This window comes from Homarus americanus, unplaced genomic scaffold, assembly GCF_018991925.1.
Source record: "Homarus americanus isolate GMGI-L3 unplaced genomic scaffold, GMGI_Hamer_2.0 scaffold21314, whole genome shotgun sequence".
In the NCBI taxonomy this organism is placed as follows: domain Eukaryota; kingdom Metazoa; phylum Arthropoda; class Malacostraca; order Decapoda; family Nephropidae; genus Homarus; species Homarus americanus.
Window position 1 is genome coordinate 1643960 of NW_024720811.1, and position 27177 is coordinate 1671136.

The 27177-nt window shown below is 39.6% G+C and overlaps 1 protein-coding gene across 1 annotated transcript; it reads left to right on the top strand.

Annotated features, from left to right (window-relative positions):
• The first annotated feature begins 3314 nt into the window (after positions 1 to 3314).
• LOC121861212 (SPARC-like) lies at positions 3315 to 27134 on the top strand. The gene is made up of 8 exons (XM_042358840.1): positions 3315 to 3457; positions 19888 to 20048; positions 20383 to 20578; positions 21948 to 22063; positions 24107 to 24253; positions 24439 to 24641; positions 25004 to 25151; positions 26183 to 27134. Exons 2-8 carry the CDS (start codon positions 19890 to 19892, stop codon positions 26231 to 26233), a joined length of 1020 nt encoding a protein of 339 aa, XP_042214774.1. The 5' UTR covers positions 3315 to 3457; positions 19888 to 19889; the 3' UTR covers positions 26234 to 27134.
• The last annotated feature ends 43 nt before the right edge of the window (positions 27135 to 27177 follow it).

Sequence of the window (27177 nt, forward strand, 5' to 3'; positions counted from 1 at the left end):
CCCACGAATTCCCCAGTGTATGCCTCGTGGTCTAGGTCAACCAGCGCCGCCTTACGTGACGGAGGTCAACTATTAAGCCATGCCTACCTCCGCTATATAAGACCTGACCTCGTGGTGACCTACCTCTCTTTCTACCTACACCAACCAGCAAGCAATACCTCCTCCTCCTCCTCCTCCTGCCTGGCGGCCCTCACTCTCGACGGCGAGCATGGCGACCCACAAGCTGGTCCTCCTCTGAGCATCCTCACCAACCAGCTCTCTCTATATCACGCTTGTAACCATGCTGCCACTTCCCAGCACGAAGCTGCACTGTACATCCAATACAATATGTATACAGAGAGCACATTGTGAGTTTCCTTTCTCCATCCCATCCTGAGTGTGAACCAAATATCCCGTACCCCACAATAACATCGAGCTTCTCTTCAAGGGTTATAGCCTTTCTTTTACGATCATCACTGGGAATGCGATCACCAGAACGCTTCTTGGAGAAATTCTTCTTTACCATATTCACAGTTAATACCACAAAATTGGAGAAATAGTAAGCAAAAATCGCGATACAGCAAACAAGCGTTCGCGTTATACAAATATTGTTCCTCTATTCATAAATCGCGTAAGAGCCAATTCGCGTTGTCAAAACACGCGTTATAGCAGAACTCACTGTATAGATAAACTCATACAGTGTTAACAAACCTTATTTAATAATGGGAGAAAGGCAAGGAGGGGCTAGTTAACAAGACTAACAAGTAAAAAAAAAATCGAGAATGGCGATTATAAACTGAAATGAAAAATTGCTTATACAGTAGAGCATGTGTATTTAAGAGGAAAAGTTTGATGATGTATTGGAACTATCTGAATTAAAAATGAGAATAAGAATAATTCGTCAAGGTCTTGTATGACAGACCTTAACGTATGTGAATGTTTATACTGTAATAGTAAAAAATTTGCTAGGTTGTGTTGTGGAGCAGAGAAAATATAAAATATGAGTACAGTAGCTGTTCGTTTTGTTTCTTACTACTTTACCTATAGAGTACAGTATATATATTGCTGTATTAGGGACCAATAAAGCTATTATCATTTTCAGAACAGAGTTATTACAATCTTACTCATGTTTCATATTTGTGTTTTGGATAAAGTCTCTATGCATGCAAGCCGAGATATTCGTCTTGTACTTTGACAACAGCACTCAATGCTATAACAGGAAATCCTCGAGACAGCAATAGAAGAATGTATATCCCAGAAATCAAGGAAGAAAGGAATAAGGCCAAGAGGATGAATCACAAACCCAGGAGAGACATCAAAAGAAAAAAACACCGGTGGAAGAAATAGTAGAGCACAAAATATTATGCAGACTACCCTATGTAGAGTAAGTAAAATACAGTACAATATACAAAAGAGGCCTAAATGTGGCCAATTTGGAAATTAGATAAGTGAAATGGCACTTTGAGATGATATTAGCCCAAAGTATTAAGAAAGATTCCAAGTCCTTTTATGCATATATTGTACCAGGAGCAAAATAAAAAACCAAAGACACTAACAAATGAAAACAACATGGTTCTGAGAATAATACACAGGAGATGCCATGTCTAAATAAATATTTTGAATGAACGTTTACACAAAATGCCGTATAACATGCCAGTACCTAGGAGAATGCATACTTAGAGTGAAAAATGAACTAAGAAATAGCAATCACAGATGACAGCATAAAAAAAGTAAAAACAACTTGAAAGAATTCTAAGTTTTTGGTGTGGACAGAGCATAGACCAAGGTGATAAAGGAGGTGGCAAAACAAGATTTACACTACACTAGGCGGTGGCACATTGGGAACTTTCCTCCAAACATGTTGGGGCAAACACGGTCCAGCCAGTAAAACAGAGCCGTTTTGCATCACATTGGGATGTTTTGTTGCCGGGTCTGCCCAAAGCAACGAAAACAACAAGTGGGGTGTGGTAATTAGAGAGGAAAGAAGGATGGGTGTTGTGGTTTGAGTAGTCAGCGGCCAGTACATTAGCGAGCAGATGTGTGTTTTGAACCATACTCAGGACCGTGTGTGGGTTACTGTGGAACAAAGAAGTCTAGTTCTGTGTACCAGAGACGATTTCTAACCAATATCAAGCATCAGTGATTTAGTGTGACAGTTGACGGTGAAATTTACAGTGTCCAGTGCAGTCTGTACCCACACACATGGCTCAATCTCAGGCCGTTCACAAGCGAGTTTTGGGTAATTGTTGTTGTATGTAGAATTAAGCTAATTTAAGAGATTAATTAATGTAATGTAGTTAAATACACCAAATATAAGTGCTGTTGCGTGTTTAGTACTTATACAACTGACAGTGGGACATGTATTTCCAGGTATGATCGAATAAAACTCGTGTGATACTGGACGGCTTTGATTAACTCCCCTATCAACCCAGTCATGCCTTAAAAGTGGTGGCGGCTGGCTAGTCAAAGACGACCCTGAATAATAATTTATTAATACTAAAGAAGTTTTAAATTGATGAAAAAATAGACATTTGTCACTGTTTATGTGGGCCGTCAGACCCAGCAACATTTCTGGAGGAAAGTGCCCAGTGTGCCACCGCCTTAAGACTCCTATTTAGGATATCTCTAGATCAATCTGCCAGACAGCGTTGTGACGGCACCTAGTGTGACCTCATTGAAGACCAGACTTTTTTTTTTCGCTACTTATCAGCTTACTAGCCGTTCGGGCAGTCTATTCAGTGTTACCCGGGCACAAGTTCAGATACATTCTGGAGTCAGCGGCTAACAGGCTAACAGGATATAATAAAGTGAGCTGTGGAAGTAAGACCATTACTGAGCTTCAAAATAGCCCTCGACAAGTCTATCAAGAAAAATAGAGGAATCCTTCATAGATCACAGGTCCGCTTCCCTAGGTATGGTCACCTCTATTTTGGGTGACCATTAGGTAAATTAACATAGTGGTTATTACAGGGGTGTTTCCAATTCACACGTTTCCTGTTCCCTATTGCATTTAAATATCCTAAAGTACCTCAGAATCCCAGTTTATTTTATTTTTATTTACCATTTTGGAATTTCAAAGCACTGACAAGACTTTTCTCGAACTTTCTAGTGCTGTCGCTGTTACTCCTGCTGTTAAAATCGTTCCCATAAGAAGACTGTCTGTCTTTCACTCCAGCAATACACCACTATGCTTATATTTTGAGGATTATTTTTACAGTCTCATTTATGACAAATTTTTTTACTGTTTACAATATTTTCTATCAAATACAATTAAATCATTTAAACGAACAATTTTAAAAGTTCATATAAGTTCATATATTAATTGATAAAAGGTAAAAGTTGTCAGTGTGAAGGTTTCTGGCATTAACTTTGAGGGGTAAGGTCGGGTGCTGGGCAGAGTGGTAGGCGCTCAGTCGAGATCTTGCACTTGTTCGGACAGCGTGAGCTTTTATTATTTGGAGAGAACGTTCATCCTCCAGTGAGTATTGTCTCTTGCCTAAATTATGATGTTTCAGTAATCAAATAAGAACACGATTGAAGTTGTAATGCAATATATTCAGGATATTTAGAGACTGTCTCTGTACAGTTTAGGATTTATGCACAATTTTATACAGGCGCGCCCTCTGATGATGCCCACCTGGCGAGTTCGTAATTTTGTTCGGAAACTTGAAGCACGTCAGGTTGAAAATTAATTAATGATGTTGTTTTCAGAGTAACTAGAATGTTTAAACCAGTATTAAAGTAATGTAATTTCAAGATTATCCGATCAGGATGTTCAACCGTATGCAAGGATTTTGGGAGTTAAAGGAGGATGGTGTGGGTGGCAGGTGGGAAGGTGTGGGAGGGGGGACAGTAGTTTGTTTATGGTCTCACATAACTAGGATATCCTGCACAGTTTGCCGCCCACGATGTTTGTGCGTGCTCTAATACAGACAAGCCAGTGAAAAAGCTTTGTGTTATACTAAGAGAAACAATAATGACAAATGGCTCTTCCATACTTGTCTTTATTCCTATAATAGGTATTGTCGGTGCTCTCGTACGACAGTGCCATTATACAGTATATGGTCAGCCAGTTTATATTAAGTCCTTCCCGAAAAAAGTTTACCCCCAAATTCTCATCGCGTCTTACCAGAGATCCATCGCTCACTCCCACCTCCCTCATGTGCGTGCCAGATATTTCTTATTTTTCCATTTCTTATTCTACAAGTGTCTGTCATCTTTGATATAATTCAGTCCACTATTCCTCCGTATCCTCACACACATACGTGAACCTAAGCCCTGTTCGCTATTCCATATTATCTAAATAACGACGTCACTCCTCTCGAATCACACATTTTCACTGTTATTGGCTGCCACTGGAACTACATTGTTGTCCTATTGTTCCCACCTTATAGAAAAATTTAGGACGAGTGTGAAGACATGCCTGAAACAGACGTATTAACTACTGTATATGCTAAGGTGCTAAAAGAACACAATGTATAAAACGTGTTACAACTATTTGGTGCTTCTTTTCTCCCAACAGCAAGTATATGATAAAATAAATGCTCAAAATTATAAATAAATAACCCAGCGATAGCAATACCATAGCGTGACGATGCTTGTTGCGCTTTAAATCTACCCCGGTACATTTAGTCAACATCAGCTGGCAATAATTTACTTAAGACGCCACAACGCCCAAGCTGGCTGGACATGTCTTTTAGTTTTGACCCGAAAAGTATACTGATATAATATTACAAATTACGGTGGGTTATTTATGTACGGTATTATAGTGAAGGAGGGAGGTACACAAGGTTTTAATTTGAAGAAAAAATAAATAAAAATATAAGTGACGGCATAAAACTGCTTGGTATTTACGCGTGGCGACCTCAATGCTGTTGCAACGCACAGTAGAGGCTTGTTCACCCTGCTGTGACACCACCACCCTGCTGTGATACTACCACGCTGCTGCTGACACCACCACTGCTGTGACACCACTACCCTGCTGCTGACACCACCACCCTGCTGTGATACCACTACCTTGCTGTTGACACCACTACTCTGCTGTTGACACCACTACTCTGCTGTTGACACCACTACCTTGCTGTTGACACCACTACCCTGCTGTTGACACCACCACCGTGTTGTGACACCACCACCCTGTTGACACCACTACCCTGCTGTTGACACCACTACCCTGCTGTTGACACCACCACCGTGTTGTGACACCACCACCATGCTGTGACACCACTACCCTGCTGTTGACACCACCACCTTGCTGTGACACCACTCCCTCTGCTTTGAAACATTATCCCTAGCTGCTGACACTGCTTATCAATGACACTATTGCTGATGACGCTCCCCACGGCTGCTGACGCTATCCCTTGCTGCTTTAGACTGCTGGCTGCGTTTGAACAGCTCTAAAATTTGGAGGAACCAAATGCCAGAATATTACAATCGAATTTCTCGAAATTCGAGGTCCCAGACGTTACTGAATGTTATGTTTGGGAAAACAAATTAGTATAATGCAGACAAGAGCGCGCGCGCGCATGTGCGTGTGCAAAACAGAATATGGCATCTAAAAATACAGAATATCTATTTTAAGGCGATGTTGATGAAATTACCTGCAAGATAAGATCAGGCTTCAAAATCGTCTTTGATAAAGACTACCAAAAACAATGGAGGGGTCCTACATAGGCCACTGGCCACTTTTAGTTTAGATTAGGTGGCCATTGGGTAAATTAGTAGTTGAGAAAGCCAGAAGATATTTGGGAGATGAAACTTTGGAGAATGGCAGAGAATACTTGCAAATAATATAAGACGCTAGACTGGGTCAGGCTAGGCGGGGTCGTTTATAGCGGATGGGTGTGAGGAGTGCGGAATGGGGAGGATGGATGGGGATGGGGGAGTGGGTAGGAAGTGGGTGGGCGGGGTGGGATAGATAAGCGGTCTAGGAGGGGCGAAAAGGACTAGAGGTAAGAGGGAGGGGGGATAACGGACCACACATTCCCATACAAAGACGCCTTGTCTCACACTTCGCACATGACTGACGCCCGGGACTGAACCATCACGCAACACAATATACAAAAATACAGCATGAAAACATTACACATTTTCAGAAATACAAAATGTTCTACCAAAGTACTTGAAGCCCTCTTGTGAAGCTGAGTGCGTTGTTAAAGAATCAATAAATTTATTTATGAAGGTAAGTTCGCTGGTGTTGTGGCTAATGGCGTTCTCTCTCAAACTTCGGGGTTATTTAAATGGGTTTTCCTCGCAATTCTTGCCAGAGGCTTCATTAAGATTCTTGGGGTTATTATTGAAAGTATGTTAGTTATAATTTGCTTTGTTTTCGAATCTTAGTAAATGTCGAAATTAAATTTTAACGAGTTCTTAAGTCTGAAAACCAAGGGCTTCATCCTAATTTACTTCGTATTGGAATCCTAACAGTATATCGACGCCCTGTACCTTTGCTCTGTACTACAGTATAATAATATAGACTATAGAGGTTCAGGTTATGTGTGATAAATACAGCGTTTTGATCGTAATTTCGGTTATTTCAGAACCCAAACCTTGCGTCTGTCACGCACTGTAACCGAGTGGTTCGAAGTTCTTACAAACCATAGTGAAGTCACAGTAATGTTGAACCGAACGTAAGACTGGACCATGAGGACTGGGTGACTTTCTCCTCCCCAGCTATACCCACTGTTTATACAACCAACCGCCACGCCCCTAGCAACAACCCCACACCACAGTCTTTCTCATCACTCACTTTAGCTACCCTTTTCTTTGCTCTCTTTCTCCTTCCAGAGTTTTTCATACTATGCAAATTCATCTTTTCCTATTTTCACGGCTTTCGAAGTTTATGCTTTATCTACCTACCCTTATTTATCTTTCTTCTGTAGAGAGAGACGTTAAGGCTTAACGTCTCTCTCTCTCTCTCTCTCTCTCTCTCTCTCTCTCTCTCTCTCTCTCTATATATATATATATATATATATATATATATATATATATATATATATATATAAAGGAATGTTCATTTAATCCCTCTCTCGTGACCATGCCAGTCTGCAGATCCTGGCCATGGTACCCTTTAGGTCCTACCCATAGTACCCTACAGGTCCTGCCCATAGTACCCTACAGGTCCTGCCCATAGTACCCTACAGGTCCTGCCCATAGTACCCTACAGGTCCTAGACATAGTACCCACAGGTCTTGGTCATAGTACCCCACAGGTCCTGCCCATAGTACCCTACAAGGTCTGTCCTGCCCATATTACAGGTCCTAGACATAGAACCCAGGTCTAGCCACAGGCCCACAGGTCCTGCCCATAGTACCCCAGGTCCTAGCCATAGTACCCACAGGTCCTGGCCATAGTACCCTGAACCCTGCCCATAATACCCGGGTCCTGGCCATAGTACCCCACAGACCCTGCCCATAGTACCCCACAGGTCCTGGCCATAATTACCCCACAGGTCCTGTGCAGGCACACCACGGAGACCACAGCCGCCAAATGCCCACAGGTTCTGGCCATGAGCACCCCCTGGGTCCTGGCCACCAGGCACCACACAGGTCCCTGGCCATAGTACCCACAGGTTCTGGCCATAGTACCCGGGTCCTGGCCGCTAAAAGCACCCCTGAGTTCTGGCCATAGTACCCACAGGTTCTGGCCATAGTACCCACAGGTCTGGCCATAGTACCCACAGGTCCTGGCCATAGTACCCACAGGTCCTGGCCATAGTACCCACAGGTCCTGGCCATAGTACCCACAGGTTCTGGCCATAGTACCCACAGGTCCTGGCCATAGTACCCACAGGTTCTGGCCATAGTACCCACAGGTTCTGGCCATAGTACCCACAGGTTCTGGCCATAGTACCCACAGGTCCTGGCCATAGTACCCACAGGTCCTGGCCATAGTACCCACAGGTCCTGGCCATAGTACCCACAGGTTCTGGCCATAGTACCCTGCCTGTTATGGTAACTAACACCCAAAACCCAAGAGGTTCGGGATCCCAGTTTGTTTTTGTTGCCTGGGTTCTGTAAACAATTTACTTTTTAATTGTTAATTAATACATTAATTAATTTACTGTAGCTATTTATCGTTTTCCGTGATCCAAAAACATTCGGGAAGAGTTATTTGGTGAATCTGTACTTCTCTCTTCGTTAAGACATAAGACGCACAGCGAGTGAGCGTGACGTCATTTTAATAACAATCCGTGACACGAAGTAAAAAATTGTATATGGAGCACAACAGCTGGCAGACGGCTGCTCTCACGGTATGGAAGCCTTTGGTGTTAGTTTAAGCCTGGTAGCCTGGTGTTATTGCCAGTAGAAAATAATCAACAGCAGCAATGGGAGACACTATTAACACATGAAAACATTCTTATTTTCCACGAACTTCATTAACTTAACATTAGAGCAAACCCGAGTATGTCAGCCCTCTTCACGATGGCTGGTGTTTGTTTACGTCTTGTCGTTCATTTATCATTTTGTCAGTCTTTTTTCGTTCCTTTGTCTTCTTTCGTCACACAATTGTCCCCATCTTTAAACATGTGGCTCTTCCACCATTTTTTTTCCTTCCGTGCCTGTTGTACCCATCATTTCATTTCAGACAGTTCTAACTTTCTTCCTTATCGCCAGTCTTCCTTCGTTACACATCTTGCCCTCTTTTATCTGATATTTCATTCTCCTTCTTGTCCCCTTTGTCTCAGTCGAGCCACCTTTAACCCTTCAGACATGTGTTTCTTCTCATATTTCACTCTCTGACTCCCCCCCTCTCTCTCTCTCTCACTTAACTCAATATATCTCATCCCTTGCCTACAGTAGTGGCGCCTTGTTGGTCTAACGCAGCTGGAGTTCATGGACTTCTCGATGATGAACCATTCCTTGTTATAGCCAAGCTCCCAACGTGTGTAGTGTTACCTCCCACCAACACCACTGTAGGGAGACCACTGCCACCCACCAACACCGCTGTAGAGAGATCACTACCAACACCACTGTAGAGAGATCACTACCAACACCACTGTAGAGAGATCACTACCAACACCACTGTAGGGAGACCACTACCAACACCACTGTAGGGAGACCACTACCAACGCCACTGTAGGGAGACCAACACCACTGTAGAGAGATCACTACCAACACCACTGTAGAGACACCACTACCAACGCCACTGTAGGGAGACCACTACCAACACCACTGTAGGGAGACCACTACCAACGCCACTGTAGGGAGACCACTACCAACACCACTGTAGGGAGACCACTACCAACGCCACTGAAGGGAGACCACTACCAACACCACTGTAGGGAGATCACTACCACCTACCAGTGTCACTCCGAGGGTCAATGACTGCTTAGTGTTGTGTAGTATTATCCACATTTAAAGTCATAAATCTATTTATTTATTTATTATGTTGATGCATTGTTATTTGATTAGTCTTCACCACCCCATGTGAACCCCATGTAAGGACCCGAAAGGAAATATGCTCACAGTTTGCTTGGTGAGGGGCGGATCCAGGAATATCAAAAGGAGGCACTTGATATTAGGAGATATTCTGAAGTCGATAGTAATTACAATTTACTCTACAAAAACGCCTGAGCACGATACTGCATTAAAGAAAAGGTATTGGAATTTTCTGTTGAAAAGGGGGGTTCCGGACCCAAAGGACACCCCTTCTGGATCCGCCCCTGTTGGGCTATCTTTGGTTCTATTGTTTGTATACCTCCACTGTACTTTCTGAACCAATTGTGAAATTGCATGGCGATTTTACTTAATAAATACCTATTATCTACTCTGAGTCTACCTAGTGCCTGTGGATGCTCGTTTGACTGTGAGGGTGTGTGGTAAAACGGTTGCTTGAGTGAGGATGTGTTTGTGTATGAGCTGGAGGGTTTGACTGTATGGGTGTAAGTATGAGGGTGTATGGTTGTTTCTCGTGTAAAAGAGCGTGGTTGCTTGAGTGTAAGGGTGTGTGGGAGAATGAGGGTGGTTGTTGAAGTTTAAACATGTGTGTGTGACAGAGGGTGTAGGCGTAACTTTGAGGGTGTGGGGTGACAGGATGTGGGTGTAGCTTTAAGAATGTAAGTCTAAGACTGTAGGTGATGGGTGTTAAAGCAGGAGGGGTGTGACAGCCACCGCTCTACTAACATCCTGGGTGAGTTGCCGGGTTCTTCCAGGAGTACATCACACTGTACACAACTATTTCATAAAAAAATAATAATTGAGAGACATAGAACACCATTGTTCGTACTCCCCCCTTTCTCGATATTATATTTTCACCTTCTATGCATATAGCCATACAGACATGTACTCGAACATACGCTCGCACACAAACTGAGCGCCAAAAAACAACATGCACTGTATACTGTACTGACATACATGCAAGTCGAGTGTGTGAGGCAGGAAATGGTTTCGAATATTTACTGGCACACCTCGAGGTGAAGTACAAGAAGATCCAAATCCTATTCGGCCCCAATCTAAGCCTATCTAATTTGCATTGGAGGCATATTAAGACGAGCCCATTAGGACTGAGCCTCAGTGAAGTTGGAGTCCATCAAGTCTGGCTCATTTGACTGGTCACCGTCCAGGAAGAATAAATTTAGATTCCGCCAGATCCAGAGTCAGACGCTTTATTAAAAAAAATATAAACACGTCAGACGTAAATTATACCGATGTACGCGGTGAAGGTACAGTATTATCATGTGGCGGTAGTTTTACAGGGGTGGTGCCTTAACCCTATACGTAACTAAAAGAAGTAACCGCATCCCCGGCGAAGCTATTTTTGTAAGGGCAATAGTCCAGGAGGCCATAAAGAGTAATTCTGTAGGTTATCTTTATAAACGAATTTGACACTCATAATTCTGTACATAATACTCTTAGTGGTTCTTGTTGTAGAGTGCTGTAAGTCACACAAACAGACGAACGAAGAAACGGACGGAGGACGCAAAAATAAACAAATGGAGGAGACAAACAGGCGGACTGAGAAGACTGCTTTATCGTTCATGTGGACGATAACTATCGTTACTTCACACCGTTATGTACACAAAATAATGGTACCAGAAATAATTTCTCAGTAATAATGCCAGTGCCAGGTGATATGCATTAGTCAGATGGAAAGCTTTGAATAAAAAAATTCCTAATCTTGTGCACAAACAATACACAAACACCGCACAGGAGCACTCACACCTACACGTTAAAAAGAGCTACTTTGCCAATATAAGTCAATGTACCCTCCATTAAGCCACAGCGTGTTATACCCTCTTCGCCTGTCTACGTGGCCAACAAGCACTTTGTTCACTCACCATATAAGAACTGTTTGTACAAGCATCATGGCTAACTTCTCTTTTTTTTGTAGTCTTCTTTCAATAGCTGTTAGAGCTGATGATACGAAGGACTATAAACAGTAATAACCTTACAAAATATATTGATATCGTGGAAAGGACTTCTTTACTTAAGGAGTACAGCCTATGAGAAATATTATGTGTTAATTTTGAGGCTAAGGTCCTGTTTTTTAAACTGAGCTCACAACTCATTTCCTGTGCCAAAGGAAAGGGTATGAAGTAGTACGAATCAGACACGACATATGTCCTGATTTTATATAACAAGGACTAGAATGCTTGAATATTACTAATACAGCACAATACATACCTGCATCTGATTTTGCGGTTGGAAGTTTTTGGGTTGGTTCAGTCCATGGATACAGTGGTCGACTTTTCCATGGTAACACTTTAAGTTTAAACTGCCCTTTCTGTACTCAAGTCTGTTATCACTTTGTTTGAAGAGCGTTTGCGGGCATTTTTCCATTTACCACAAGTTTTAATTTCTCTGGGAAATCTGTAATACTTGATGTGTTCTCTGCTTTGGATTTGAGCATTGCTGGTGCACCTTTACATTACACAAATAACTATAATTGTAGATACACTCGTCCCAGGAGCAGGCGCGGGCAGCCGGGCACACGGTCACCTGATGAGTGATCGTGTTGACAAAGACTATCTATTGGAAAGACAGGAAAGAGCCCCCTTATAACGAGAGAAAAGTGAGCCCCAGCGAGTCGAATATCGCCATCTGTTGAGCCTACGCAAAACTATTTTCGTTTATATGGGTATACTTCCCCTTGGAATGATAGTATTTTGCTTTCGATTTCTCTACCTCTCTCCTTATACAACTATCGCCATCTATTGAAATCGCGCAGAATTTAGGTAACCAATGCTCACACGCGTTTTTTTCTCTTTCCTGTCTTCCTCATTAATAGTCTTTGCATTGTTGGTAAAACAAGCGCTTGGTGAACTATCTATCCATACTATTTTTTTCCTTGGATGATACTGTTTATAAAGAAAAAGTTGCACACAAATATCAATATTGTAAAAAAAAAGGTTTAGGAACTGGAACTTACGGATCTTTTCGGTTTGAACTATAAATTAAAAAACACATTAAGCTGACGTAGTTTTATATTCTAATTTTGAAAATATCTATATTTTTGGAGAAACACCAAGCGTTTCAACAAAGTTTTTAATGGTACCACATAAAAGTAAACTCTTTCTGTTTAATATGGCGGGGGAGTCTGAGGGGCGGAACCCTTGGCTAGAAAATTAGGTAAGGTTAGGTAGATATTTTGGTTGGTAAGGTCGGGTTCTATTAGGTTCGACGAAATGTCGCCTCTTTTAAAATACTATAATGATAAGAACATCTGTGGAAAAAATGAACAAAATCGAACAGCTGGTGATACTGGTGTTCTCATACATGGCTAGATACACTTAGCCTTTATCAAACTACAGTAGATTTTGAAACTAAAGTGGTTAATCGTATGAGGGGTTTAATCGTTAGGCTACAAAGGTTTAACATACAGAATTTCCATTTTAACTATTTTTATCCCATATCAGGTGTAATTAAAGGCTCCCCCACACTAGATGTCCTACCATGTTATTCTAGCTGTTATGTCATGTTCCCATCTTAGCTTTTATGTCATGTTCCTATCCTAGCTGTTATGTCATGTTCTCACCCTAGCTGTTATGTTTCTATTTTGGTTGTTGGGTTTCCGTTTCAAGTGTTATGTTTCATTGTTCCCACCATAGCAGTCAGTATATGTCATATTTTCAACTGAGTGTTAAGTCGCCATTTTTCGTGATGTCAGGAAGCACAGCTGGTGGTGTGACATTCCCCTGACGTGACCGAGAGTGTGGGGCTGGGAAGTGGAGGAGTTAAGTTGGGGAGTGTAATTGGAAGCTGGGGAGTTAGGTATAGGTTTAGGGAGTATGATGGGAGGCTGGAGAGTTAGGTGTGCTGTAGGTTTGAGGAGGGTGAGGTGGGGAATTAGTGTTGAAGGGAAGTTTTAGGAAATAAGGCACAGTTGATGTTGATGTCCTTTCTTCAGCTCCTTTTCTACACATTTTTGTTTTGTTTTACTATTTGCCTTGCTGGGGGGGCTAGTTTCTCTCTTACTAACACTCTCCAATTCCACTCCCATCTTCCCTAACCTCACTCCATCATTCTTTTATACCCTCCTTCGAACACGTTTCTCTCACCCCACTCCTTTTTCTCGAACCCTCCCTCCTTCACCCATCTCTCACACCCACCCATCTCTCTCACACCCACCCTCCTCTACCACCCTCCTTGTCCATCTCCCACTAGTCCCACCTTCGGCCAATGCCCCAGTGACGTCACTGTTACCATCCCATTTTCTTTAACACACAATTAACAAATTTTCCTGTATAACTGGGCCATTGTCTACCATTACTAGTGCACTCAATTTTATTTATATGAAAATGGCGAAATCAATCATAAGTCATGGTTTTAGAAGCCTTAACGAGGATGAAATTAATACGCGCACAGTGTATGGTTACGTCACAAGCTCCACGTTGGCACTTCTCCCCCTCTGGCACCCCATCCCCCTTCCTCCGTCGTGTATCATGCCCCTTGACCTTAACACCCGACCCTTGTCTGGCTTCTCTGGCGTTTGTTCCCTTTTGGGCGCTGTAAATGCTTTTGCACGTGGTCTTGCACAAAATGCAAGGGGGTGCCCAATAAACTAGCCCTCGTGGGGCAAATCTGAATATGAAATTATGGTGTTTGTGTTTGTAGTAGGTAGTAGTCAGCTATCAAACAGAGAGGTTCTACCGCCTGGGAAGATATTGGAAGCATAATTCTAAATCTAAATCTAATTATTAATTAGATTTAGATTTTTTAGATTGCCCCAGAGGGGCCTAGTTTATTGGGCACCCCCTTACAACCTGTGCAATGTGAAGCGCAAAAGCGTTTTCAGTGTCCATCATAATGTGTTGTCTAATGGTAGACCCTGCTGCCATATGGCATCACGAAAATTGTGACCAAGTCCCAGGTTGATGATCTGACTTTTTGCCTCATTTACACACAATTGCAGGGTCTCAATTGTTTCTCTTACTATTGACAACACAATATATATATATATATATATATATATATATATATATATATATATATATATATATATATATATATATATATATATATATATATATATATATATCGTGTCTCACTCCTGAATTTGTTTTCCTTTTAATGTATTTATTTATGGTTCCCTATTATTATTATTATTATTATTATTATTATACTTTTTATTTTTATTATTACTATTATTATTTCACAGACAGGCCCTTATGTGGGTCATTGCCCTGTGCCCTAGTGGGCACAGGGCAATGACCCACATAAAAAATTACTGTGTGCGTGTCTGAATGTAGCTTATGTGCTATAATAATAATAATAAATATTTCTTTATTTCTGAGGACTGGGTACATACACCAGTGTATTTGTCATCACAATGTAAAATCACATAATCATATTAATACTTGACATAAGCAATCAATACGATATAAGGGTATTATCCAACATGACCCTTACTACCAAACATCACAGGTTTTCCGGACTCCAGTTTCCTTCTGTACTAACACTGGATAGCCTTCCCACCCAAAAAATCCGGCTAATATAGTAAGATGAAAAGTCGTGAAATTATAAAAATAAGTAAATAAATAAATAATATAAATAAGTAAACTGGGTAAATATACTGGATACAAAAACTATTAGTAATGTTATGTGTGGTTAGGTTAGATTAAGTCCGGTTTAAAGATTAGGTTTAATCATTAATCATATGATCAAGATGGCATAGTAAATTAAAAATTATAATAAAAATTAAAGGGTTTATTGAAAAGCACAACAAACAAAGACTGAAAATATACAATGGACAAAAGAGACTTACATTAATAGGTATACTGTAGTGGCATTGAGGAGTGAACTGTTCAACAAAAGCTTTCTAAACAAAAAGGAGACATGGAGTAAACATACAGGTTATACTGTACAGTACTGTACATAAATCACTTATTTGTTGTAAAGAAAACACATGGTTATGGGCCTGCCTCACTGGTGGTGTTGTAGAGGAAACACGTGATTGTGGGCCTGCCTCATTGGTGGATTGTTTAGAATGAAGGTAGTAAAACAATGGCACAGGAAAAAAAAGGCATAGGCACCTTTGACAATAGTGCAGAAGACAAAAAAAATTATTAAAAAACTATTGTCATTTTTTCCTAGTTTGACAGTTGTGCCTTTTATCCCTGTGCCAATTTTTCTGAGTACAGGTATCATGTTACCTGTATATCATTTGGTAGCCATATTAGATCATTGACAGATAAGTTAAACTTTCTGTGAGGACAGAAGACAGGAGAGGTGAATGTGAGAGGAAGGAACAAGGGTGAGGGGGTGGTATCTGGTCCTCACATCAACTTGCTGGTGGCAGCTGGTATACATACTCGTCATGCCTGGTGACTCACATCTCACCAAGGGTCAACCTGTCTCTCCAGTTAACAACTGTGCAATTAACTGAGAGTTCTCTTCGTATTTTTAAATTAACATGCACATCACTATAGTTGCACTATTATTCTGAATTAAATATATTTCTAAAAATATAATTTGGCACACAGGGAGGCAGCATACACAAACTTGCACTTCACTTTCTCCAGCTATAAAGTTAGGTATCCATTCACACCTGGGTGAACAGAGGGTACCCTGGGTGCAAACCAATGATCCTTAGGACAGAAGATGAGTACTATTGCTACTGTATCCACTCAGCCATGTCACCTTTATGGGGGGGGGGGGATTTTTCCCGTATACAGTATTAAAGACTTTCCATACTCAAATAGGATGTAATCTTCAAATGTGGTATAATCAAGACCTCAACCTAAAAGTTGGTGCATCAGCAGGCTAGAGTTATGTTATCATTTAATAACTGATTTTGATTTAAATGTTTGTTTAAAATTATAATTGAATCAGTCATTTTATTCCAGTCCACAAGGTTCCCTTGACCCTCATTAGCTAAGGTAATTCAGTACCATTCTCAAAAATGCTCACATAGTTCAGTCACCATCACCAAGGGTTCACCTTGGCCAATGATGGTCAAGGGAACCCTGTGGACCAACAGCCTGATCAGCTGACTTACATGACTGATCTGTGAAAAATCTTCATGAAAAATGTGTTAAGTCTTTGAACAAAGAACACAGGTAATCCCAAAAATAGTTACACCACAAAGTTTAAAAGGAAAAGAGTATTGTAGCAGCAAAATCTGCCAATTTGACTTCATACCGATAAAACAGAAAAGCTGAAGGACATAAGTTCATTATCAACTCTATGCTAATGGATTTATTTTTGTACTGGACTGTATTGCGTGCTACTTTTCAATTTTTTACCTGATTTCTGTTGAAGGTTTAGTGCTGTCCTGATTATCACTACTACTGGTCATTTCCTTTTTTTGTAAACTATAATAATTTTGCCAAGTAACACATGTATAAATTTTATGAGTTACTGGTAACCTATATGGTAAGAAAATGTCAAGTGTGAGCTAGGCCACTTCTCATTTCTTAATCTTATAACAGGGAACTACAATTTTGGATTATAACTTGGGATGGAAACAAGATACAGTAAAGGATGTTCAGCTTCGTTATGTTCCAGATATCGGTTAGGTGGCCCACATTTATCAAAATCATGTCCTAAAAAAAAAAAAGTGCTTGTATTCACCTAAAAAAGGTATTTTCATACTTGTCCTGTATTCACACTTCCCTACACTGTACAGTGTTACCAGATCACCTGGTTCATATCATGCAGGTCAGCTCGGGATGAACTTTTGCCGTTAACTGTACTGTACATTATTTTACACGAGTTTAATTGAACCAGAATTCATCGCCTGATGTTTGACCTTTCCCTCTTACACAAAAGTGGCTCAAGAAATCTTTTTAAAACAGAGGAAGAATCAGACTCTCCATCCTCAAAAATGTTCATACTATTGGTATTTAAGATATATCACAACCAAAATGATTAAACATACAGGGAGTCCTCGCTGAACGTCGGGGTTACGTTCCTGAAAATGTGACGTTATGCGAAACAATGTTAAGCGGATCAATTTTCCCCATAAGAAATGGATAAAATATGGGAGTTACGTTCCCCAGCCTCCCTTTGCCCCATGAAAAAGGTTACATATACAGAAAATCATTGGTGGGTAATGGAGCGAAGGAGGTGGATGGCGGGAGCGGAGGAGGGTGGGAGCGGAGGACGGCAGGAGGAGGAGGGTGGTGGCGAGTCACCGAGACTGTGGCTGCCTCCTCCTCCGCCTCTGACTGGGGTTCCTCCGTTGATGTTTGCTCCTCCTCCGTTGTTGGCAGGAATGTCTCGGCAGCAACCGTATCTGTACTGGCAGCTTCACCAGTCGTTTTTATGTTGTACCGACACTTAAATCGTTGAAACCAGCCTCTGCTGGCCATAAAGATCTCTTCCTTCGATCCTTCACCCTCTGTTTCCTTCATGTCGTCAAACAAGGATCTGGCCTTATGCTGGATAACCATAAGGCTCACAGGTGCATTGCGTTGATTCTGGTCCTCCATCCACATTGCCAGCATCTTTTCGACCTTCTCTATCACATTGCTTCTAGTACGAGTCGTCTTAGTAGCACTCAGAGATGAACCACTTCCAGCACTAACCTTAGTCTTGTCAGCGTTGATCCGGATAGTACGCACCGTTGTGGGGTTAGACCAAGCACAGCGGCTTATGTCCACAGCACGTTCCCCTTCTTCAAATTGGGTTAATACATCCATTTTCGTAGCAAGGGTAATGGTCTTACGTTGCCTCTTCACTACACCAGCATCACTTGATGGGCACTTGGAAGCCATTTCAAATGGTAGAGTACAGTTTTAGAGCAAAAGCACTTACGTACGAATGATGTGAAGTCGTAACAGAGACTGGCTTGGCGTCACTTGGGGTCGCTGTGACATTCTATGAGTGAGGGCAGCGTGCCGAGCCGAGAGAGTGTCGGCCAGATGAGAGCGGGTGATGCGCTGTAGAAAGTAGTCCGTGACGACGCAAAACGACGTAGTATCGAATCACCAGGACGTTAAACGAATTTTTGGTCTCTAAAGTTCAGTGACGTAGTACCGAAACTTTAAGCGGGACGATGTTAAGCGAGGACTTACTGTATAAGAAAATTAACAGAAGCGTGCAAATGATGATTTAAGCACCATGTTTTTAGTTCTGTTAGTTGGAATTTGCAGCAAAGGCCATTATTTGTTCATTTTTATCCCCATCAGAAGTCAGTTTTAGCAACATGACTCTAGAAGGGGGTAATCATAATGTGCTGGATTATGTCCCACCTCTAATGTTTATATTGTATTCTTGCATGCAGTGAGACACTAAATATCAGTATGGAGCCATACATATAGAGTACAGGTGCTACAGTATTTAATAAACTGTGCCTGGCTTTTGGCAGCATTTGACATAAGGTACTGTACAGGTAAGGAAAGAACCAGTACTGTACCTTGAGACAGTGTTTCTCCAGGCTAAACTATCATGTATAGAAGCATGTAACATCTTTATTAATTTTGTACAAAATAAGCTTCTTGAGATTTACAAGTACGTACAGTACTGTATTCATGTACAGGGTATTATTTTGAATGTATGTTTCAGTCGTTGCCACCAAGTGGAATACAGGTAGTCATTATCATAATAACTATGTACAGTACAGTAATATATTTGTAATTACCTATACAGTATTCATTTTGTTGATGTAATAGTCAAGTAAGAGCTTTTTAACACATTTTAATTGCCAGGGATTTTCCTGAAAGACACTGTTGACTGTTTGTACAGTATGTTTTTCAGTGTAAAACTTAACTTCTGTATACCTGTAAATATTTATATACAATACTTTAGTTGTTCTCTCTGAGCTCCCGTCAGAGAAAAATGAGTTCTCTCTTCTCTTGACCAGTGAAGCATTCAAGATCTTTTGTTTCTAGAGGCGTGGAAGTCGCCAAATTTTTCACAACACTACTTGTATGTCTGTATATTAAGAGGTCAGACAGATAACCTCTGGCCCTGCTGTGAATGAGGGGATATTGAGTAGCATGTCACTACAGTATTATATTTTCAATTCAATCCTTGGCCTTTCAGGCATTTGCATCCTTAACTGCATGAGTCAAAGAAGGCAAGCATGAACTTCATGCTTCTCTGTTGGGCACTGTAAATGCTTTGGCACTTCGCCTTGCAGAGGATACAAGGGGATGCCCAATAAACTAGCCCTTGTGTGGGACAAATCTGGATCAGAAATCTGAGTACAGTACTGTAGTATACAGTATTGGGGTGTTAGTACAGTGTCTTAATGGTACAGTATTTTAATTTTTTTTATAAATAACATCACAATATACATACTGTATAGGTAATTCTGGAGAAGTTCCAGATCTCTCAGAATCATGCCTTTCTTATTAGGTTCCTTCTACTACCAGTTAATAATTACCAGAGACCATTTAAGAGATCTTTAGTTCTCAAAATTGGATGAGTTGTTGTGAATAGTACTTCTAACACATACTGTACCCAAATTATTTTACAGTACTGGTACTACAGTATATTGTACAAATATTTATTCTCCTTGCAGACATGAAGACGTGGTCACTTGTGTTAGTGTTGCTGGCCATCAGCTTTGCAACTGTTATAGCAAAGGAAACACATCATAAAAAGGCTCACTCTGATCCACAAAAGAAGCACATAGCAGAGATTGAGGAGAAGCTGGAGCAGCTGCTGGAGCTGGAGGCAGAGGTAAGGGCTTCACTGTGTGTACAGTACACTGGACAGGAAAGATACACCTTTTTTTTAATTAACTTTGTTTCTTAAATGCTTGTCAGTGATAAAAATGGATCTCTGTCTGCATTTGACGGAATACATGTGCAATATTTAGGGTACCCGGTATATGATCCCTGACTACCAAATGGGCCAAAATACATGCCACCTGTATACTCTACTGTAATGTACTGTACAGTACAAGGACTTTTGTAATGTTGCAAGATACATTATTTGCCATATTGTAGTAAATATACCTTTGTTGTACTGTTCTGTATACTTTTTCTAAAATATTGAATTTTTTTTTTTACAGCTTAAGTCAGAAATTGCTGAGGTAGTTGAGGATGAGGGAGCATCTGATGAAGAGAATGAAATAGTGGAGGAAGACCAAGAACCTTTGGAGGAAGAAAATCCTGAGGAGGAAGAAGAAAATCCCGAGGAGGAGGAAGCAAATCCTGGGGATGAGGAAGAGTATCCTGAGGAGGAAGATGCTAATGAATTCTTTATAGGTACAGTAATACACCCAGTATGTTCTCTTCATAAATAAAAATGCTGCAACATAGAATAGAAATATGCCTGCAAAGTATTTTGGTCATATATGATGGTATAACAGTGGTTACCTATGTGTGTGTTGGTATGTGTGCTCGATTTGGTGGTTGGGTTTAATGTTAGCTTTTCTAATTGTTTTTGAATATAAAGGATATTGATATATGATGATATTGTATCTGATGGTATTGATATATAATGTTATTGTTTCTGACATTGTTGTTATATGATGCTCTTTATAATGTAATGTATAAAGACAAACAAATGTGCTAAAAAATAGTTCAGACTAATGTAAAGGATACTAGAGGAGGAGCCAAAGTAAGTCCCACACTAAGTAGTGGTAGGCTTGTTAGTTATTTGCTTGATGCAAGACCTTCCCCCATTCTTAAGCTAGATTTGCTGGTATATCTTCAATATAACATGTAAGGCTCCAAAGGATTTAACTCCTTCACTATAGCAGCACCACTTTTGGTATTTTTTTATCTAACGACAGACAATTTTATTCAGCACCGAGAGACCCCTCATACAAATGGAGATGAATGAAGTATTGAGGCTCTATATCTCATTTTATAGCCAAAGATATGAGTGAGTTTCCTGGATTTCCTCCCTCCTCCAAAGAATGAAGTGCTAAAATTGGCTGGGAACCGAGATTAAGATACAGTCAGTCCTCGACTTACGACAGGGTTAGGGACCAACGACCAGGTAGTAAGTCGAATTGGTCGTTAAGTCGAAAATGCAAAAATAATACATAGAAAATCTAAAATGGGTGTCTCTTTTTCTTCTCAGCACCACGAGAACTGTCACTTTTACGCTTGCCAGCCATTTTAAAGGGAATTACAAACAAAAATATTGTCAGTACACAGCGCGATCACTAACGTCGGGACTCGAAAATACGTATTTGAGAAATATTTTATACGACTGCGGCGGTCGTATGTCCGGGTGGTCGTAAGTCGAGTAGGTTGTAAGTCGAGGGGTACCTGTATATGGTAATCTCTCGTGAGGTAAACCGAGTTTCAAGAAAGCAGCCGGATTTATGTCGATTTGTATGATTATAACTGGGTGCGACGCCTTAATACATTCTTCACTTGGAACAAGACATTACTCATCATGATGATGTTCTCTACTGCCAACATTGGATACTTTCAGGACAAAGACGAGCTCTTCCCAGGAGACACTCAGCAGTGGTACATCACACTTCACTTGCTTGTTTCTTTGGCCATTAAGAATATATACATTATATACTGTATATATATATATTGAGTAGCCTAACTAGTTAGCCTTAAATGGCAAATACTGTTTACCCACATTGATTTTTTACTTTTATTTCAACAGATCCTTGTTTGGATACATATTGTGGGGCTGGCCGTCTGTGTGCTGTAAATGATGCTGGTGAAGCAGAATGCAGATGCATTAATGCATGTGATCAAGAAACTGACCCACGCAGGAGGGTGAGTTTTATTGAAAATCATTTGTTCACCCGATTACAAGAAATACATAATAATAACAGTACAGTACTGCCTTTCAGTGTATGGACGTCATTTATATACAGTATACAGTACTATACTGTACTGTGTATTGGATACACTTAGGCAACAGGCATCAAATGTTTTTCATGAGCATGGTGTTCTTCATCTGGACTGTACTTTGTAGTTTAATTATTGGGTGTGAGAACCAGAAAGCATTACAAGACTGTTATGGTACTGTACAGTGGTCCCTCGGTTAACGAACACAATTTGTTCCACAGAGTAGTTCGTTAACCGAAAATTTTGTCAACCGAATCCATTGTTTCAATGGAATATTGGGTAATTGGTTCCAGCTCACAGAAAAGTACATACAAAGTAAAAAAAAAAATGCAGTAGAGTACACTTACTTTGAGGTGTGTATGTAGAAGGTTCCTGATTGATGATGATGATGATGGGAATTAGAAGTGGGGGTGGAGGAGAAGGGAGAAGAGAAGGAAGTGGAGGTGGAGGAGAAATCACCTTTCAGGGGACCCATGGGTGACGCAGTAGTTTCACTAATAAAATTTTAAGTTCTCTAGGTGTAATTCAAGATTATTTTATTTAAGTCAACACTGCACTGCGCTATATATTATCAATATGTTAACTAAATTTCAGAATGACCAATAATTTTAATGCAAAAATATTCAAGACACCAACAAAATTCATGCTCGCTCCACTGTCGACAAAGCCAAACTGACGCCTGGTGGCTGAGTCAAGCGGCTGATGGGCGCACAAAAAAATAGTTCCCTGTACTGCATATATTATCAATATGTTAACTAAATTTTAAATGACTAATACAGCTCCTCCCCAACTTATGACAGGGTTAGGGACCCAAATCCAGGTCTTAAGTCGAAAATGCTTAAATAATACATAGAAAATCTAAAATGGGTGTCTCTTTTTCTTCTCAGCACCACAAAACTCTCACTTTTAAGCTTCCCAGCCATTTTAAAGTGAATTACAAGCGAAAATTTTGTCAGTAAACAGCACAATCACTGACGTTGGGACTCGAAAATACGTAATTTGACAAAATTTTGGTATGACTGAGGTGGTCGTATGTCCAGGGGGTCGTAAGTCGAGTAGGTCGTAAGTCGGGGAGGAGCTGTAATTGTAATATAAAAAATGCAAAAATATTAAAGAGCACAACTTTCTTGATATTTACTCCACTGGAAACGAATGTAAACAGAACAGATTACTGAATTGGCAGACTAGCCCATCAGCTTATCACCTGATGCTCACAACAAAACGTGTTTTTCGTAAGGATTTCGTTAATCGAAGTTTTGTTCGTTAACCGAATTGAAGATCCTTATGGGAGGTAATTCGTTAACCGAGGGACCACTGTATACAATTTCTATACAGTACTGTATATCAAAATCCTAACCAGTTTAAATATCAATGATTGTTCTATTTTTTTAGTGGAGGTGATTCTACCAAATCTTTACACCATTTTACATAAATTATTAATTACAGCATCTTGTAAAGTCTGTACTGTACAGTATCTGAGATTTTATGTAACCTTTGTTAATACATGCAGGTAAAGTAGTTACAGTTCTGTACTGTTTTTTAATAAATCATTCTAGAATGCCCGGCAGTGTACAGTACCTGTATACTATTTTCACCTGTGGATAATAATACCTATTACATAATAATATGCTGTGAAATTCTTTTTAATGTATATTGAATATTGACTTTATTAATGAGTTTGAGAATTTGACATTCTGAAGCAGATGGTAAGTGAAATTGAAATACTATCATGCTGTTGAGCAAGATATACTGTATATTTTGAAAGTGATGATCAGCCAAAATTATTCAGAGAATGTGGTACTGTACTTACTTCAGCAGAATGATTGGAGCTAAAAAAATATTTTGAGTTTCCATTTCACAAATGGTTTTTTGTACATGAAGTCAAACAGTTGTTTCTGCATGTATGCAGTAGGCACAATATGATGTGTAAGATAATACCTGTATTGGTACACATGACTCTCTCAACAGGTGTGCAGTAACCACAATGAAACTTGGATGTCAGACTGTGAGCTGTACCGCCAGCGTTGTCTCTGTCAGGAGGAGGATGATAGCTGCCTGAAGCCAGAATATAGCCATTCTCACATTGACTATTATGGAGAGTGTCAGGCACTCCCTGTAAGTATATGTGATTTTATTTTTTTATGAAGCAAATTAAATTACAATACAGTATTGTACTGCAGCGGTATATTTGTAAAATATAAGACATAATTAATATACTTTGAGTAAATATAATAGTTTAAAAAAAATACTGTGAAACACATTAGTTTTCTCTAAATAGAATTTAATTGTACACTCGGCAGGAGTGTGATGAATCTGAGTTGGAAGATTTCCCGCGACGCATGAGTGAGTGGCTCTTCAACATCATGCGTGATATGGCTGACCGTGAGACCCTGAGTGACCACTACATTCGTCTTGAGAGGGAAGCTGAGGATGATGCCAAAAAACAATGGACATATGCAGTAGTGTGGAAGTGGTGTGAGCTTGATACTCATCCAAAGGACAGGTGAGAAATAATGATGGGTAGTACAAGCCATCAGGTCAAAATGGTACAGTAGGGAGAGGAAAAGTAGAGCAGTCTCATGCAAATCTTCAAGGTGTAGTAGGAAACTGTGTGAAAAATAAATACAGTAAATGAAACTTATGAGAAATAAAGGGTTAGAAGGGAAATATTCACATCTAGTATAAAATAATCAAATCTACACTTAATCCTGTATGTTACCCGGTACACATTTATTCTTTGAGTAGAATTAATGGCAACCTGAAAGGCTGAATCAGAATATGAAGATCAAACTACTAACTATATAATATTTTTGTACTGTAATGTCTTATGTTTAAGTACTGAACAATATATCTCTTTACACTCAGTGCTGTCTCACGTCATGAGCTGTTTCCAATCCGCGCTCCACTTGTCACTTTGGAGCACTGCATTAGCACATTCCTGGACTCCTGTGATCCAAATGATGATCATCTTATCACACTCAAGGAGTGGGGAACATGTACTAAACTTTCAGAGGTAAGAAATAATAATAATTTTACAGCATACACTGTAATTATCAGAAAGAGTGTACAGTATACTGTTAAATTAAATACTGTACTCGTATATTATTATTTTGCTATTTAATATTATAATGTTTCATTTATCCAGATACAGTATACAGTGTATACTGTATTCACAGACACAAGCATACACTCTTAACAACACACACCCTTTTCAATAAATTTATAAACACACAGTTATATATACACACACAAACACATTTACAAACATAAATACATATTCACAGAAACTCTTTTGTGCAAACTTTCACCTTTTCACTTGGAGCAACCTAGTTACAGTATAACCCAATTTACCGGTACTTTATTTCGTGCATACGGTACACTAAAAAAATATTAGGGACTGATCCTGAAATCCTGTTTTCTAGCCAAGCCTGTAGCCAGGTGGTTCAGTTACCCTCCCTCTCCCTTAGATTAGTGGATTAGTCAGCTGGAACTGAACTATGAGCGATGGATTGGTTTTGAACTTAACTGGTGGCAGTTGTAGCCTTAGGTGAAATGTACTGTTTAGACAAGCTCGACTCTTAACAAGACCGTTTCCTGAAGAATAAAAAGTATAAAAAGAGCCTTCTGGCTATGGGCTTTGGGAGAAAATAAGATGCCAGGGTCATTATTAAGAAGTAAAGGTTCATCTATACAGTATAACCTTTTTCTGTTAGTGTTAAGCTTAACTTTTAATCTGATTTCAGGTTATGAACTCATTATATTCTATGATTTATAGTTTTGAAGAAAAATTTAAACTTATAGCCCCTTTCCATTTTATATACACATTAGTACTGTACCGGAGTATCTCTATAATCACATTATTTTTTTGTGCTGATAAATTTATAATAATCAATACCCAGAGTGAAAATTATAGTGCTCTATGACTTTTTACAATAACAGTATTCTTTCTTCATTTAAGGTTTTGGAGGAGAATTTCTAGTACTGTACTGTGTATTTGTTAATTCTGTAATACTCTACATGTGAAATTACATTCTTTCCCTACAGGAGGACTTGGAGAAGCTAGAGGACATGTGTGAGGACATCCGTAATGAATAAACAAACATTCAGCAATTGAAATCTGCTATTGCTTGTTATGACTGATGCAACATGTTTGCAAGAGAGGAATTATATGACTTGTCTTAATCTAGAATAGCAAGAAAAGAAATAAGTACTGTAATGTGCTTGATTATGGAGAAACTTGTGTTAACCCCCATTTACACAATGACATTTTAGCACTGTATAGCAATATTAATAATATATTGTCCTAGAATGTCTTAATAAGAATTAAGCAATACAGAGACAAGTGTTAGGTAGGGATGATTGTTGAGTGTATTAATTTTTACTAATGTAGTAGGTACATTTGAATTATAGGTTATTACAGCGTACTTTATAAATAACAAGATGAGTTCATTCAACACTGCAAGGTTTTTGTGGGTTTTTCAAACACTTTGATTGTAATTTCTATAAATCCTGGGAATTATGTAAGAAGGCCATTCCCACATGCAGCAAAACATGTTTTGAAACCTCCTAATGCAAAATGATGTTTCAAAACATAAAAAATTAAGAATAATAATGTACAGCATAGAGATATAAAAATAATTGATATCAATCCATAATTAATTATACAAAACAGCACAGTACTGTATATTATAACCATACATTTTGATGAAAGTAATAGTACTGTACTTAAAACAGGTTACTATATGTTATCAATATAGCAAATTGTCATTGTTTATACTATAGTATAATAAAAACTTGCACTGTCTTTTAATATACAGTACTTGACTGTCCTTTTCACTGCCAGATACTTTATCCTAAGGTGCTTTTATGTTCTGTGATGCTTTACTGCATTTACAATACAGTATTTCAGTAATATTTTGTTTTGTAGTCAAAGTAATTATCATATTTTAATTTGAATATAATGAAATAAAAATTAATAAACAAACAGTTTCTGTTAGGTTGATGTTCTTTACCTTTTGAGAATACATTGTAGATTTGTA